Raw genomic sequence first — 13,571 nt, forward strand, 5'->3', positions numbered from 1 at the left:
CATCAATAAAGGATTGATAGAAATGGGTCAGTAAGTGAAAGAGTCTGGATTAACGGATCACGGCAGTCAGTGGCAAGTTCTGTAGTAGATTTTTGTAGCATCTGCACTTTGGTCTACTGAAGCAGCTATGTGAGCCAAGAAGGGAAGAGTGTGGCGAGCGAGGCAGAGCCGGGGCTCGGGGCGTCCATGCACGCATTGTGAAACTAGAGCATGGTGCAGCATCCAGGAAAGCAGAGGCCAGGCTGGCAGGGAGGATTCCCTGAAAACAGGAGGGAGGCCAGAGTCCTCGCCTGCACTACCAGGCCCAGCCTGGTGTCCTGGGGTCAGTTTGGGGTTCTCTCCTTAGCCGCATACATTTTTAAGTGTTTAAAATTGGAACCCATTCAAGGAGTGGCTTGGATGGAGAGAGAACTTGAAACCGTGTTTATATATGAAAGAGCTAGAGGAACTGGGATGTTTATTCTGGAGGAGAGGGTGCAGAATTGCTGTCTTCACAGATATAAAGGGCCATCATGTAGAAGAGAGTTTTGACTTATTTTGCATGGTTTTAGAGACTAGAACAGGGCCACTGGGGCACACTTTGGTTTAGAGATGAATAGCTTTCTGCTGGTCACACATGTCCTGAGAGGAGTAAACTGCCTCAAAAAGTAATGTAATTTTGGGCCAGGCACATTGGTACACATCTGTAATGCCAGTGGCTAGGGAGGCTGAGGCAGGAGGATCGCATGCTCAAAGCCAGCCTCAGCAACTTAGCAAAGCCCTAAGCAACTTAGTGAGACCCTGTCTCAAAATATAATATAAAAAGGTCCAGGAATGTGGCTCAGTGGTAGAGCACCCCTGTGTTCAATCTCTGGTACCCTTCCCCCACCAATAACAAGTAATATAATTTTGGATCTTAAAGTAGCCCTGTCTGGGCAGATGGTTGTTATTGTATAAAGGATTCTGGAAAAATCTCGAACTTACAGATCTCCAAAATCCTCTCAACTTTGTGATGCTGGTTCTATATCTCACCATCTCTGTCCAGCAAACATATTTCTCGATCACTGTCAGTGTACCAGGAACAGCGATACGGATAGTTCCTAGCACTCCAATGGGAAGACTAGATTTACAGACAGGGTAAGGGGTGCTGGAGTGGAGCTGGGGCTATGACCCCTCAGAGCCCCATAGAGGGCCTGTGAGTGTCATCCTTAGATGCCAGTGCCTGAGTTGAGTCGTCAGTGGGAGTCAGTCAGCTAAAGAGCAGGGGTGGAGTGTAGCAGCATGAAAGCTGAGCATGTGAGAGGCCTGAATAGGAGGGAAGGTGGGTGCAAGTGGATGGGAAGAGAGCACAGTGGAGCAGGAGCTGGGGCAGAAAGTGCCTGAAATACTGAACTGAGCATTGAGATGTAGGAGCTGAAGCTAGGGAATAACATCACTTGATCTGCATACTTCCAAGGTGACTCAAAAACAAGGTTGAAGATGGAGTGGTATTAACAGTGAGGGCTCCCAGAGCCACAGTCCCTCTGAGTCTCAGGTTTCTCACCTCTAGTATAAGGGTATCAGATTTTTCTGGAATGTTCTATGAGAATAAATTATTTTACTATCTTCCTTTATAATATCACTTTGATTATATGGCACATGGTGCCCTTGGCCTTGTTGGTCTATGGGTACAAATGATACTTTTTTAAAAAAATTCTGAATGGACACATAAAAAAATCTACTTCAGGTCAAGATACTACAAGTCTTAAATTCTTAATAGCAAGGCTTTGAAAGGAACAGGAAGCTGAATGATATCAATGCCTGCAGGAAGTACTGTGTACAGTATTATTTCCTTAAAGGAGTAGCAGAGGGGGAAAAAAATCCACAATTTTGATCACTCTTTTCAGATTTCAGCATCTCAAAACTTCATACCAAACAGGAAAAGCAAATCCAGAAACTTATACCTGCTTATGATCATTGCCGAAGGGTGTTCTTAGGACGATAGAATTACTTTCCCAGGGTCAGGCTGGGTGTGTCAGAAAGCCACTCTCACAAGAGGCTGACTGAGGAGGGAGCTTGGGGAGCAGCATAGTCAGCAAGCAGATGGCCTCTGGCTTTCAAGTGTGTGATGTTGCTGTGGAACTGAAAGGGGTCTAGACACCAACACCCAGATTTATTTCAGGCTTCCCTTTGTGTTGCAAAGGACCTTAGACCCCCATGAAGATCTAACCCAGTTATCTCTGGGACCCTTGGGGGTGCCTAATGGAAGTCCATCATCAGATCCTTCTGCTCTTTACCCCTTACCCCCTCACTCATAGCAGGTGTTATCTGCACCCACCTGAAGTTGAGCCCTCCCTGTGCCCATCCTGCTGGTGATAGCGTCCTCTGTGACAATGCTGCCTTCATGATACTAAGGTGATGCTGTACTTCTCCAGGTCTTCACTGCAGCACAGCCACATTGTTTCCAACAAAAGTGGGCTAAATGGCCCATTTTATTGCTTTGTGTTACTTTTTGTCACTTGAGTGACATGGGACTAGTTGGGCCCTTGGGTCTCGCAAAATCCCTCTTGAAATTAGCTCCTTTGATTTTTTGCCTGCAAAATCATGGCTGTGACACTGGTAGCTGAGACATCAGGGTTTTCTCTCCATATCAGTTTCTCCCAAGGTATGCAAAGGTTCTGCCTGTCTGGGCCAGCTCTCCTTCCGCAGAAGTATAAGGCAAAACAGACGATGCTTCTGGCAGCTTCCCCCACCAGATCATCAAACAGACCTGCACTGGAGATTAATCTTATTGTTACTGATTACTCTATGCCTGACATGGTACTAAGCACTTCTCATATATCATCTCATTTAATCACCCCAACCCTTGCGGAGGATGAGGCCAAGAGGAATTAGTAACCTGTTCAAGGTCAAACAGCTGACAGAGCTAGAACTCAAAATGCGTCTGGTCTGGAGTATTGCAGGGACCAAGCTCTTTTCCAACACCTGAACATAAACAATCATCTGGATAATCTGGTTAACAGTAAAGTGCCCATTTGGCTCATTGTCATTTTTCCTGGCTTTTGCATACAGGGCTGGGAAGAAACAGTGGATGCTGCCATTTCTCACTTGTTGAAGACCTGCCTGTCAAAGAGTTCAAAGGAACAGGCTTTGAACCTCAGCAGCCAGCTGAACATACCCAAAGACACAAGCCGACTGAAGAAACATATCACCTTGCTCTGTGATAGATTAGCCAAAGGTGGCCGTCTCTGCTTAAGTAATGATGCTGCGGCCCCACAGACCATGGTCATGCCAGGTAAGAGCTCTGTCCATGCTCCCTAAGCCCAATTTTACTTTCCCCAAATTAAAGGAATGTGCCTGTGGTTGTGTTTGGGGTTTAAATTTCATATTAAAGTGATGATAGCCAAGAAAATTGCTTTCACGTTTCCCCTCAGATATCCCAGGGTAACCACTTGGATAAATATTCTTGGGGTATTTGCTTGCTAGACAGTTCTAGAATGGTATGTCTTTTTTTCTTCCCTCTGCTTTTAAATATATGATCCATTTTGTTTTTCTCCTAACCAATAAAAAATGGATTAGAGAATAAAACTGTTTTTAAGGAAAAGTTTTACTAAATGTGATCTCTCAATACCATATTTCATGAATGTAAATAGCATGATACAAGGAGTTAATGTAATCCAGATGAGTCAGGTCCCTTCTGCTGTTTGCTTGGACTGTGGTCATCAGAATAAGGAGGAAAGACAAAGGGAAGGAGCTGGGATCAGAAGATGTAAGCAGGCCTCAGGGCCAAGGCACCTATGCGCCAGGGTGGAGGAGGAGCTCCAGCTTGCCCTCAATGAGGGTCATGGGCACCCAGGTTGGCCCTTCTCATTGCTGGGGGCTGGGGAGGGGGCAACAAGCAGTCAGTGGCACTGCACTCAGGTCTGTCAGAGGCAGCAAGCTTGGAAATCCCACTTTCCTCTTCCTACCCTCTATGGCAGCAGCAAGGAGCATAACACAAGTGAATTTGTTAAGTGCGGCAGCTGTGGCATCTATTTCTCTAAGATGAGGACCATAGTTCAGGAAGTGGTGTGGTTTTCTCTTCTTCCTTCTTACATGCCTTTTGTCTCCTTCCCCTCCTCCATTGCTGATGCTCTTGCTGTTGCCTTCTTTCTCCCCTTAATCAGCATTCCTAGAAGTAAAAAGGAATGCAAGCGAAATCTTAAAAAGATAAACATGAAGACAGCGTAGTATAATCTAATAAGCACAGGCTCCGGAGGCAGACAGACCAATGTTTGGATCCTACCTCTATCCCATACTACTTAGATGACCCTGGATATATTACTTAACTTTCCAGCCTTAGTTTCATCTTCTGGAAATTGAGTATAATAAAGTCCGCATTGTTGCCAGAGCCTTATGTATTTGTAAAGCACCTGCTACATTGCTTGGAATCAAGAAACACAGAAGAAACTCAAGCTATAATTATTACCATTGTTATTGATATATGTATAATTCAGCTTCTAAATTTAACAGTGAGGAAATAGCTAGTTTAAGGTCAAGGAATTCCATATTCTGTGATTGATTTGAAATACTTTAACCTTTACACCAAGAACTTAGCTTTTACTTCAAAAAAATATTTCATATTTGGCTTTTTAGAACAGAAATGCCTTTCCACACAGTTCTGATACTGTTTACTTTTATGGAGGCCCTCTTCATCTTGCCCTCATGACATCCTCCTCACTAGTCCTCTGGCCTCTGCTTGTCTATCTTCTGTCCATTATTACAGGAGTATTTTCCTAAGATATAAATATTGTCATAATAAAATAGTACTTGAAAACTCTTCACTATAACTGGCACATAGAATATGGCTTCCTTCCATATTTAGGGGAAAGACTGAATATATGAAGGAGAAAATCTGAAGAGAAATGGGCTCAGCCCACCTGATTGGCTGGTCCCTGCCAGTCCAGGCTGCAGCAGTCCTGGGTTCCTTCTGCAGACCCCCATCTGAACCTCGTGGGAGCAGCTATTAGGAGTCAATGGACAAAGCTAGCAAAAGCTCAGGGGTCCCTTAGTTACATTTACTGATTATGAAACATTAATAATTGTCATTTAAATGACTAAGCAATTTAAGGTCTATTTGCACATTTATGATAAGGAACACTTCAGACTTCAGGGACAGAGGAAAGGGGGAAGAGAAGATGCATAGGAGGAAGAAATAAAGGAAGGAAGATGGAAAATGTTTTCACAGCCCAGGAGCCTGTAAGCTTGCTGTGTCTTGTGCCTGTCTAGTTGAGTTCTTTCACTGGGGGGATCAGGCCGTGTGCGTTGCCTGTCCCAGTCATATTGTCACAGTCACAGTTTTCCTGTTTGCTCTTACTTTCTGATGACCTGCTTTGCCACTCTGTGGTCCAGTATCTCTACCCAACTTGTCTCAATCTGATTACAATAGTGAGTTTACTCCAGAGTGAGTCTACTGCTAAAGTGTTCCAGGCAGTGATGCTCCTTAGCATTAGCACACTTACTGCCTATAAAAACACTTTCCTCTCTAGAACTCAGCGTTTTCACATACTTTATTCCTGTACTTGACCAGTTTTGAGGTAGAAGAGACATGTAGAAGTATTGCTATTTTACGGATGGAAAATGGAGGTAGGAAAGGTGAAATATCTTGCCTAAAGTTACATGATTGCTGGAAGGTTTAGGCCTAGCATCCAAATCTCCTCCTCCGCTGTGTTGCCCTCTAGACCACACAGACCACAGTGGTACAAGTCTGCTTCTAGCTAGAGCCACCTCCTGTGTAAGCTGTTCTTGAACTGCCTTCTTTTGCTTAAATTGATCCAGCCATGTGGGGGTGGGGAGAAAGGCCAAGACATGGCTTCACACAGTCTCTTTTCTGTGAGGTAAATATTAAATATTTATCATATGTTTTGTGCTTGACTTTTATTTTCTTTATAGGGACATGATACTATTAGCATAGAAGTAATAAGACCATGAGTTATTTCTGCTTCAAGTCTCTAATTGTGCAATGTACAATGTAAGTTCAACTCTACTAGTCACATCATAATATAAAAAGGTACAGTGGCCTATTAGAAAGGAGAGCATTACTGAACACATAAGCACTTTTCACAGACATGCTACTTTTTAAAAAAACTCTGGATGAGAACTTCAAAATCATCTGGTTCACCTCCCTCACTTAACCACTGAGGTAACGAAGGCCTAAGAAGGTGAAGTGACTAAGTGGTTAGTATTAAAAGGCAGGAGTGTGTGTAGTCTTACCATGTTCCCTATTAAATTGCAGATGGATAAACATCTCTGAATAAAAAATCATTGGTCTTTTTTAGCCTAGAGACTTTATGAGTTCGCCACCTTGGATGTGCCCTTTCTGTGTTCCAGTGAAGGCCACGATGACAACATCCTCTCTGGGGTGCGGAGTTTGAAAATCTTTCCCACTAGGAATCACCTTATGGCTTTCTTGCCTCTCATTTCTCCTGCCTGCCTTTATTGACTCTCTATCAGACTTTCAATTAACCTTTTCCAGGCAAATTCTTTTTATTGCAGAACCATCAAACTTATATTTTTCTTATCTGTAGCTCTGGTATTCACATCTTTCTGCTAGGGAATATATCTTATAAGGAATTCACTTTCATTGAAATCTTTCCTTGTCTCTATGCATTCTGCTCTCAGAGCAAGAGTCACAGAGGGCCACCAGGACAGTGCTTTTTAAAAATTTGAATATGAATGATTTGGTGGTCTAACTGATCTTCTCATATGTTATCTACTTTTGCCCCTACAGGTGCTTGGGGCTGAGAGATTTGCCTCCTTTTATGAGTTTAGGACAATATTTCAGTAGCCTAATTAGAATAAAGATTTGAATCGCTCAAGTACATTTGCACAACTTAATGCATACATGGGTGGGCCTAACGCATGACATTTGGAGATTAATCATTTTAACCTCATGAACCAGAGAGCTTTTGTTCTTTTATAGAAGTGGTATGGCATCTAAGTGCTGGCTTCTCAGATGGAAAGTGTGGAGGGCAAGTGGTATGGGCCCCTCAGCAGGACAGGCAGAACAAGCAGGCAAGGAGAAAGGGTTTGACCGCAATCGAGGCCTGATCAAGTGCAACAAGTGAATATTTCCTTCATGTGATGACATGAGCCAGAAGTCATAATGGGCCATAGTTTCAGCTGTATTTTCTTTGGCACTGCCAAACTTGAGGACCAAGAGGAAGCTGGGTGGTAGAGGATAGGGGAGGAAGCAAAGAAGGTTTGATAAATAAGATGAGCCTTTTTGTGGATATGGATCAGAACACTTCCTATTTTTAGATGTGGTATGGACCACCCAGGAATTACTGTTTTGTGCATCTTTATTATATTAAATGGACAGAAGAAAATACAGAGTATTAATCTGAATGTAGAGTACAAATCTGAATAAGGTATCTAGTCTATCCCCAAACTTAATGACCTTTTGCCTTAAGAATTTTGTGTTATTTTGAAGCTATTTCCAAATGACCCATTTTAACAGAATTTAAGTTTAGTTCTTCATAAAGTCTCACTGAGATTCTGGGTAAGACATTTGGTGTTTACTTTCATATTGTCAGTGCAGTTTAACTGATTGTCTTACACTGAATTTTTATAAGTTTGAAGTCTTTCACTAAGGAAATTTAGATGAATTCAAGATAGAAAAGGCTTCAGGAAAATTACTAAATGGTTTCCGAACCTCTTTTTTCTTATAGTGAATACAGTACTTTGTACATTTTTTAAAAAAGTGAGTTCTAAAATAGGAAAATACTATTGTAAAGTGAACTTTGACACCAAAAGTGCCTGTGTTCCAAAGCTAGCTTGGCCCTTTCCCAGTTCTATGATATGTAACATGTTTCTTAGCCTGTCTACTTCTTTGTTTTATCAACTATCAATAGAAATAATAATGGTACTTGAATTAGAGTGGGCTAAATTGAATATAGTAGTGCATGGAAAATGCTTAGCAAGTATCTGATGCACAGCAAATTCTCACTAAAAGCAAACTTCTATTAATGATAATAATAAATACTACTGTAAAATCCCAAAGGCACTTGGGAAATTTTCCCAAAGGATTCTATGGTTCAATTAGGGGATGCAAAATTAGACAGGGAATTTATAAAAAAAAGGGGGGGGGTATAACATTTTCCTTTTTAGAATATTATAAAATAACTGTAAACAACAAGGTTGCAATCATAAAAAGAGCTTACACTAAAATAGAAAATTCAGAACTGGTTAAATAAGGCTGGTTTGAGGCTAATTGGAATCAAGAAAAAGTCTACCTGAAACTGAGACTTAATATTTCATGGTAGATATTGAGAAAACAAAAGGTTTGTTTACAAAGTAAGTAAAGTTAAAATTAACTGTAAGTTTACTTTGTCTTATATTTGCCAAAATGTAGGTTATGCCTATAATAATGTACTAATTTTTGGAGACAGCAATGAAAGAATTGAATGAGGCTTTTGTTTTGTTTTTGGCATGCTCATATACTCGTTTCACCTTACAGATACCTTTACAAGGGGGGTGATTTCAGGAAAAAAATATTCCAACTCATCATTGTTTTCCTAGAAGTTTCTCTTAAATCTTTTGATGTGCAGATAATTTTCTTCCTTTTATTTAATTTGTTGTTTTGGTACTGGAGATTGAACCCAGAGGCAATTTACCACTGAACTATATCCTCAATCCTTTTTATTTTTTATTTTGAGACAATCTTGCTAAGAGGCCGAGGGTCTCACTAAGTTGCCCAGGCTAGCCTTGAACTTGTGACCCTCCTGCCTCAGCCTCCTGAGCTACTGGGATTACAGGTGTGTGCCACCACTCCAGCCAGATATTTTCTTTAAAACATCTATAATGTCATCATCCTTGTCAGTTTCCTTCTCTTCATTATTAAAGGACCTGTAAGATTTTCAGTGATCACTGGCCTTGCATGTGACAGGAACCTCTCTCTAAGAATACTTAAACAGTGTTAATCTTGCATAGTGTACAAGATTTGTAGATTACCCTTGCAGCCTGTGTATATTGTATTTGTAAAAATTTCCAACACTCAGGGAGGGAATAACCAATAAAGTATTGATAGCATACAGGGACTGATCTGCTGTTGTTGAACACAGAAGAATATTTGATTAGAGACTAATTTTATAAGCAGTCAAATTAGTCTTTGCGTGAATATTTTTGTGTTCTGCTTTTGCTTTTGTATGACTACAGTAACTGGAAAAATTAAGCCTTCCTTAAATAGGAGGCTCCACCTCCCTCCCCCCAATTATATATGTAAGAATTGAAAATGTGTGAACCCTAACTCTGACCACATGTGCTAATGTGGCATTTCAAAGCAATGGAAAGAGGACAGGATGAATTAGTTTAAAAAATGGTGTTGGGAACTGGCCAACCATTTGGAGAAAAGAAATAGTTAGATTCTCGTTCATACCATATGCCACAATACATTTCAGACAAATAAGCAGATTGAAATGGAAAAAAAAAAAAAAATGGAAAGAAAGAAAGAAATCATAAAACCCATACAGAAATAAAGGCAGATACACAGTTGTGGAACCAGCATATGCTTTTCTGAAAAAGTCAGCAAAGGCTGAAAACGAAAGACTGAGCTGCAGTTATTTACCTCTCAAAATCTGATCCAGAAGGATACAGACCAAGGTATGTATTAATGGAAATTACCCCAGGTGGTAGAGTTATGGGGGGAATCTGGAGCTCCTCTTACTCTTCCTTTTTCATATCTGAGTACATTTCCTACAAATAATGTGTATTACTTTTATTAAAGGACTGTGATAGAAACTGCCAACAAGAAAATACCTAGGTAATTGTGTCTAACTACCCTGAAATAAATAGAAGCTCAACTCTGTACTTTCTATATATTTATCTTTATAGTATGTATGTATATATGCAGATATGTGTGTATATGTGTATACACATGTATACACATATACAGTCTTTTTTCTTTACATGTGTATACTTCTGTTTTATAAAAATTGGATCATATTGTACCTACTGCTTTATATTCTACTTTTAAAACTTTGTTATTATTACAATGTATACAATATTTTAATGATTGTATACTTAACCATCTTCTTTTTAGAAGTATACAAACTGTTTCTGTTGTTGGTATGATACACATTAATTATTTGGTGAATGTTCTTGTACCTAAATCTGTGTACATTGTGATGAATTTGTGTTTTTTCATGAGTATGGGTTTCTATGAAAAAAATGTGGATCTGGTCATATTACTTCCCTGCTTTAAAAGACTTTACAATTTTCTACTGTATAAGATTGAAAGTTCTAAACCTGAAATACAATGTTCTTTATTAAGGAGATCCACATTTTTCTTCTAGCCATATCACCTACATTTTCTTCCTTAAGAGCCTTTACTGATAGTGAGCTGCACAATAGTCTCCAAATACACCATGATTTTCAAGTTTCCCTGTTTTAAAGAGTCTCATTGCTTTGGGTAGGCAGTCTTGGCCTGGTAGTAAAATTACCATGAATTTCTAAAGGCCCAGCTGAAATGAGGTTCCACAAAGCATTTCCTTGGACCTTTCTGCATTACTGTTCAGTCTTTTCTCTGTATTCTCTGGTCCCCTGAATATATGGCTATTATAGTACTAATCACAGAGTACCATCACTTAGTATTTTTATTCTGTTGCTCATCCCCAGGTAGAAAGTTTTGAAGATTGTATTGTATTCTTCTCTGACCTCAGTACCCCATTTGTGACTCACTCACACACACACACACACACACACACACACACAGTTGATGCCTACCATATATTTTTAAAACTTTTCTTTTGAAATAATGATAGACTCACAGGAACATGTCAGTATAGTACATGTGATCACATAAATGGTGACATCTTATATAACTAGTACAATATCAAAACTAGGAAGTTGACATGGATATATCATACATTTTTGGAATCAGTCAGTGAAGATTTTTGTAAGAAGTACAGGCTTTGAAGTAGGTGTACATTTTGGACTTCTAGAAAGGGTGATGGTAGATCTTATAGATGGACCTAGTGGTCTGAGCAAGATCTGAGATTGTAGGTAAGCAGGTTAAGGTTCAGATTAGAAGGTCATCTGGGGAGAGCAGTACGTATAAGTGGATGTGAGACCTGAGAGGCTCAACTAAAGCGATTGAGCATGTTGACGATGGTAATAGGAGCTGTTCTTGGTTTGTGACTTGTAAGTGACCTACAAAGGCTATGTTTTACAAATACAATCTGATGGTGGTATGCATTAGATAAGTGTGAAATAAGGAAAAATATAGGTAGTTCAAGTTTTTGGAACACTAATCGAAAGGGCTAATAACTAAGTGAATCTTATTTGTATGGGTAATGTGTTTCATTTCAGTTACACTGGGCTTGGGATCATAAAGGTACATCCCAGAAAAGATATATGTCAACATCTGCCTCTGAGAAATTTTAGATTAAGGGTAAGACTGAAGCTGGAAAAATAGATTTTGGTATCCTCAGGTTAGAGTTATCATTGATAACCTTGCAACCTATTGAACCCTCTGAGGGAGTGAACTCATGAGGAGTGAGGCACCCAGGATTTGAGACCTAGCTGAAGAACTGTGGTTGGGGACAAGAAGACTAAACAGAACAGTGAAATTCAAAGAACTCACAGAAGAAGTAGTGTCAGTACTATCAAGGCCAACAGCAGGTCAGAAAGGAACTATTTCTGAGTGGAAAAAACAATGTAAGAAGACTGATGGGAGAAAAAGTAGGCTATTGTTGGGTTTTCACTTCTTTAAAAAATATTCTAGATGCTTGAAAGTCAGGTGGTGTGGCAAGTTGGGAGTGCTGCAACCCAGTGTTTGTGTTAAATGGGAAGCTTTAGGAAGGCAGAGGGAATAAGGTAAAATATATGTAGACTGAAGAGAGTTAGCATTTGAAAAGAGAAAAAGTGAGAAACTACATGTATGTTTGGGATATATGAAGATTAAAAAAATAAGAAAGAGGCGAATGTAGTGAAGTTCAGCCACATAGGCTTTAGAGAAGTAGTTTATAGTAATTTGTGAAAGAGCAGGAAGAAATGGGTGGTGAGGGAGTAACCTGAAGTTGATTTGTATTAGCCACTGGGAGAAGGATAAAGTTGGCAATTTAGTAGTTGTACAACTGTTTATTCTTTTAAAGTCATAGTTTTCTCACTTGGAAAACTGATAATACCTCCTTGTTTTGAAAAATATGGATTATTTCAAAATTGTTTTGAAAATCAAGTTGTATTGTGTAAGTAAAGGACGCATTCTTTTTTTAATGGGATGTATATTCTTACTCATTGTAACATAATGAGGTGAATGGAAGATTAGTGGAAGAGTATTTGAATCTAGGATTAGAGTTGGATTTGACAGGAGAAGCAATTAGAAGGAACTATAGGGGAAGGTCTGCCATCAAAGACCCAGCAGAATAACATTCTCTCTGTGTGTACTTAGCAAATACTTGTTGATAGACATGCTGGCTAGTAACTAATTACAATGTGATGACCAAAGACTAGCTTCTTGGAAGTAAGGTTGTTAATACTGGAATAGAATACCAGGGGAGTTTGAGGAATTTCCTTCCCTGCAGATGTTTATACTAATGTGACTATTCAACAGTCCAAAGATAATTTGGGAAAAACCTGCCTGAAAGCAGGGAGATATGTTAAATAACTTTTAAAGGACATCACTATTTTTATTTCTTCAATCATGTCACATGGACAAATTTGTTAAATGCCCATTTTTTTTTTTTTTTTTGGTCACCCAGCTATCTATGCGAGCTCTCTTTTCTGTATAATATTTCATGTGAAATATTATAGTGACCTGACTACAGTCAGTTTTCAATAACCTTAACCCCCTCCTCAAAAAAGAGTACTTCAATAACACTGGTGCATCCCTAGGAAGATAATTATCTCTGAAGCTTTGTATCATATCAAAAATAACTTTTCTTACATATTCTACTAACATTTGGAATTGCTTTGTTTTCAAATATGAAGATGAAAAATGAATGTATTTATTCTAACAGTTGCTGGCAATGAAAACAAAAATATGAAGAGATTTCTATTGGGTAACCACAAACATGTAACTTTTTTTCTCCAATTTTCTTTCCATTTACTCTTAACCCCAGTTTCTGCTACCTCAGTGAATTTATCTTCAACAGTCATGTTTCACTGGTTCACCTCAAACTTATATTAAATATCCTGCCTATTTTCTTCCCTTCAGTTTCTATTCCCAGTATCTACTATCTCTGTGAGGAATTCAATTTTCAACAATAAATTGAATCTGTTTCTCTGGTTTCATAGTAAATTCATGAATATTATTAAAGTCGACTTAATTTTTTTCACTTTCCTTTAGATTTGTATGGTGTCCAGATAAGGTATTTTCTTTGCTTTAAAAGCAATTCATCAACTGGTTACTTACGTGCAACAGTCATTAAGACTTATTTTATATCACATTATTTCCTTTTTTCCCATGTTTTTTATTGGCGCATTGTAGTTATACATAATGGTTGGAGTTGTCATTACATATTCATACATGCACATATCATTGTTTTCTTTTTAAAAATTTAAATGTATGTATAATGAGAATATTTATATGTATATGGGGCAGACCCAACAATTTGGACCATTCCTATGACTTAGTC

General features: G+C 39.1%; 1 protein-coding gene across 8 annotated transcripts in view; it reads left to right on the forward strand.

Annotated features, from left to right (window-relative positions):
• The window catches only part of BBS9 (Bardet-Biedl syndrome 9), a 457,168-nt gene that overhangs the window by 389,092 nt on the left and 54,505 nt on the right, over nt 1–13,571 (forward strand). For all 8 annotated transcript variants that reach the window (XM_079152332.1, XM_079152331.1, XM_079152335.1 and 5 more), the window contains one exon: nt 3,031–3,253. In XM_079152332.1, the coding sequence (XP_079008458.1) occupies nt 3,031–3,253 (223 nt within the window). The remainder of the gene's footprint in view (nt 1–3,030; nt 3,254–13,571) is intronic.

This window comes from Sciurus vulgaris, assembly GCF_902686455.1.
Source record: "Sciurus vulgaris genome assembly, chromosome: 8".
NCBI classification, from domain to species: domain Eukaryota; kingdom Metazoa; phylum Chordata; class Mammalia; order Rodentia; family Sciuridae; genus Sciurus; species Sciurus vulgaris.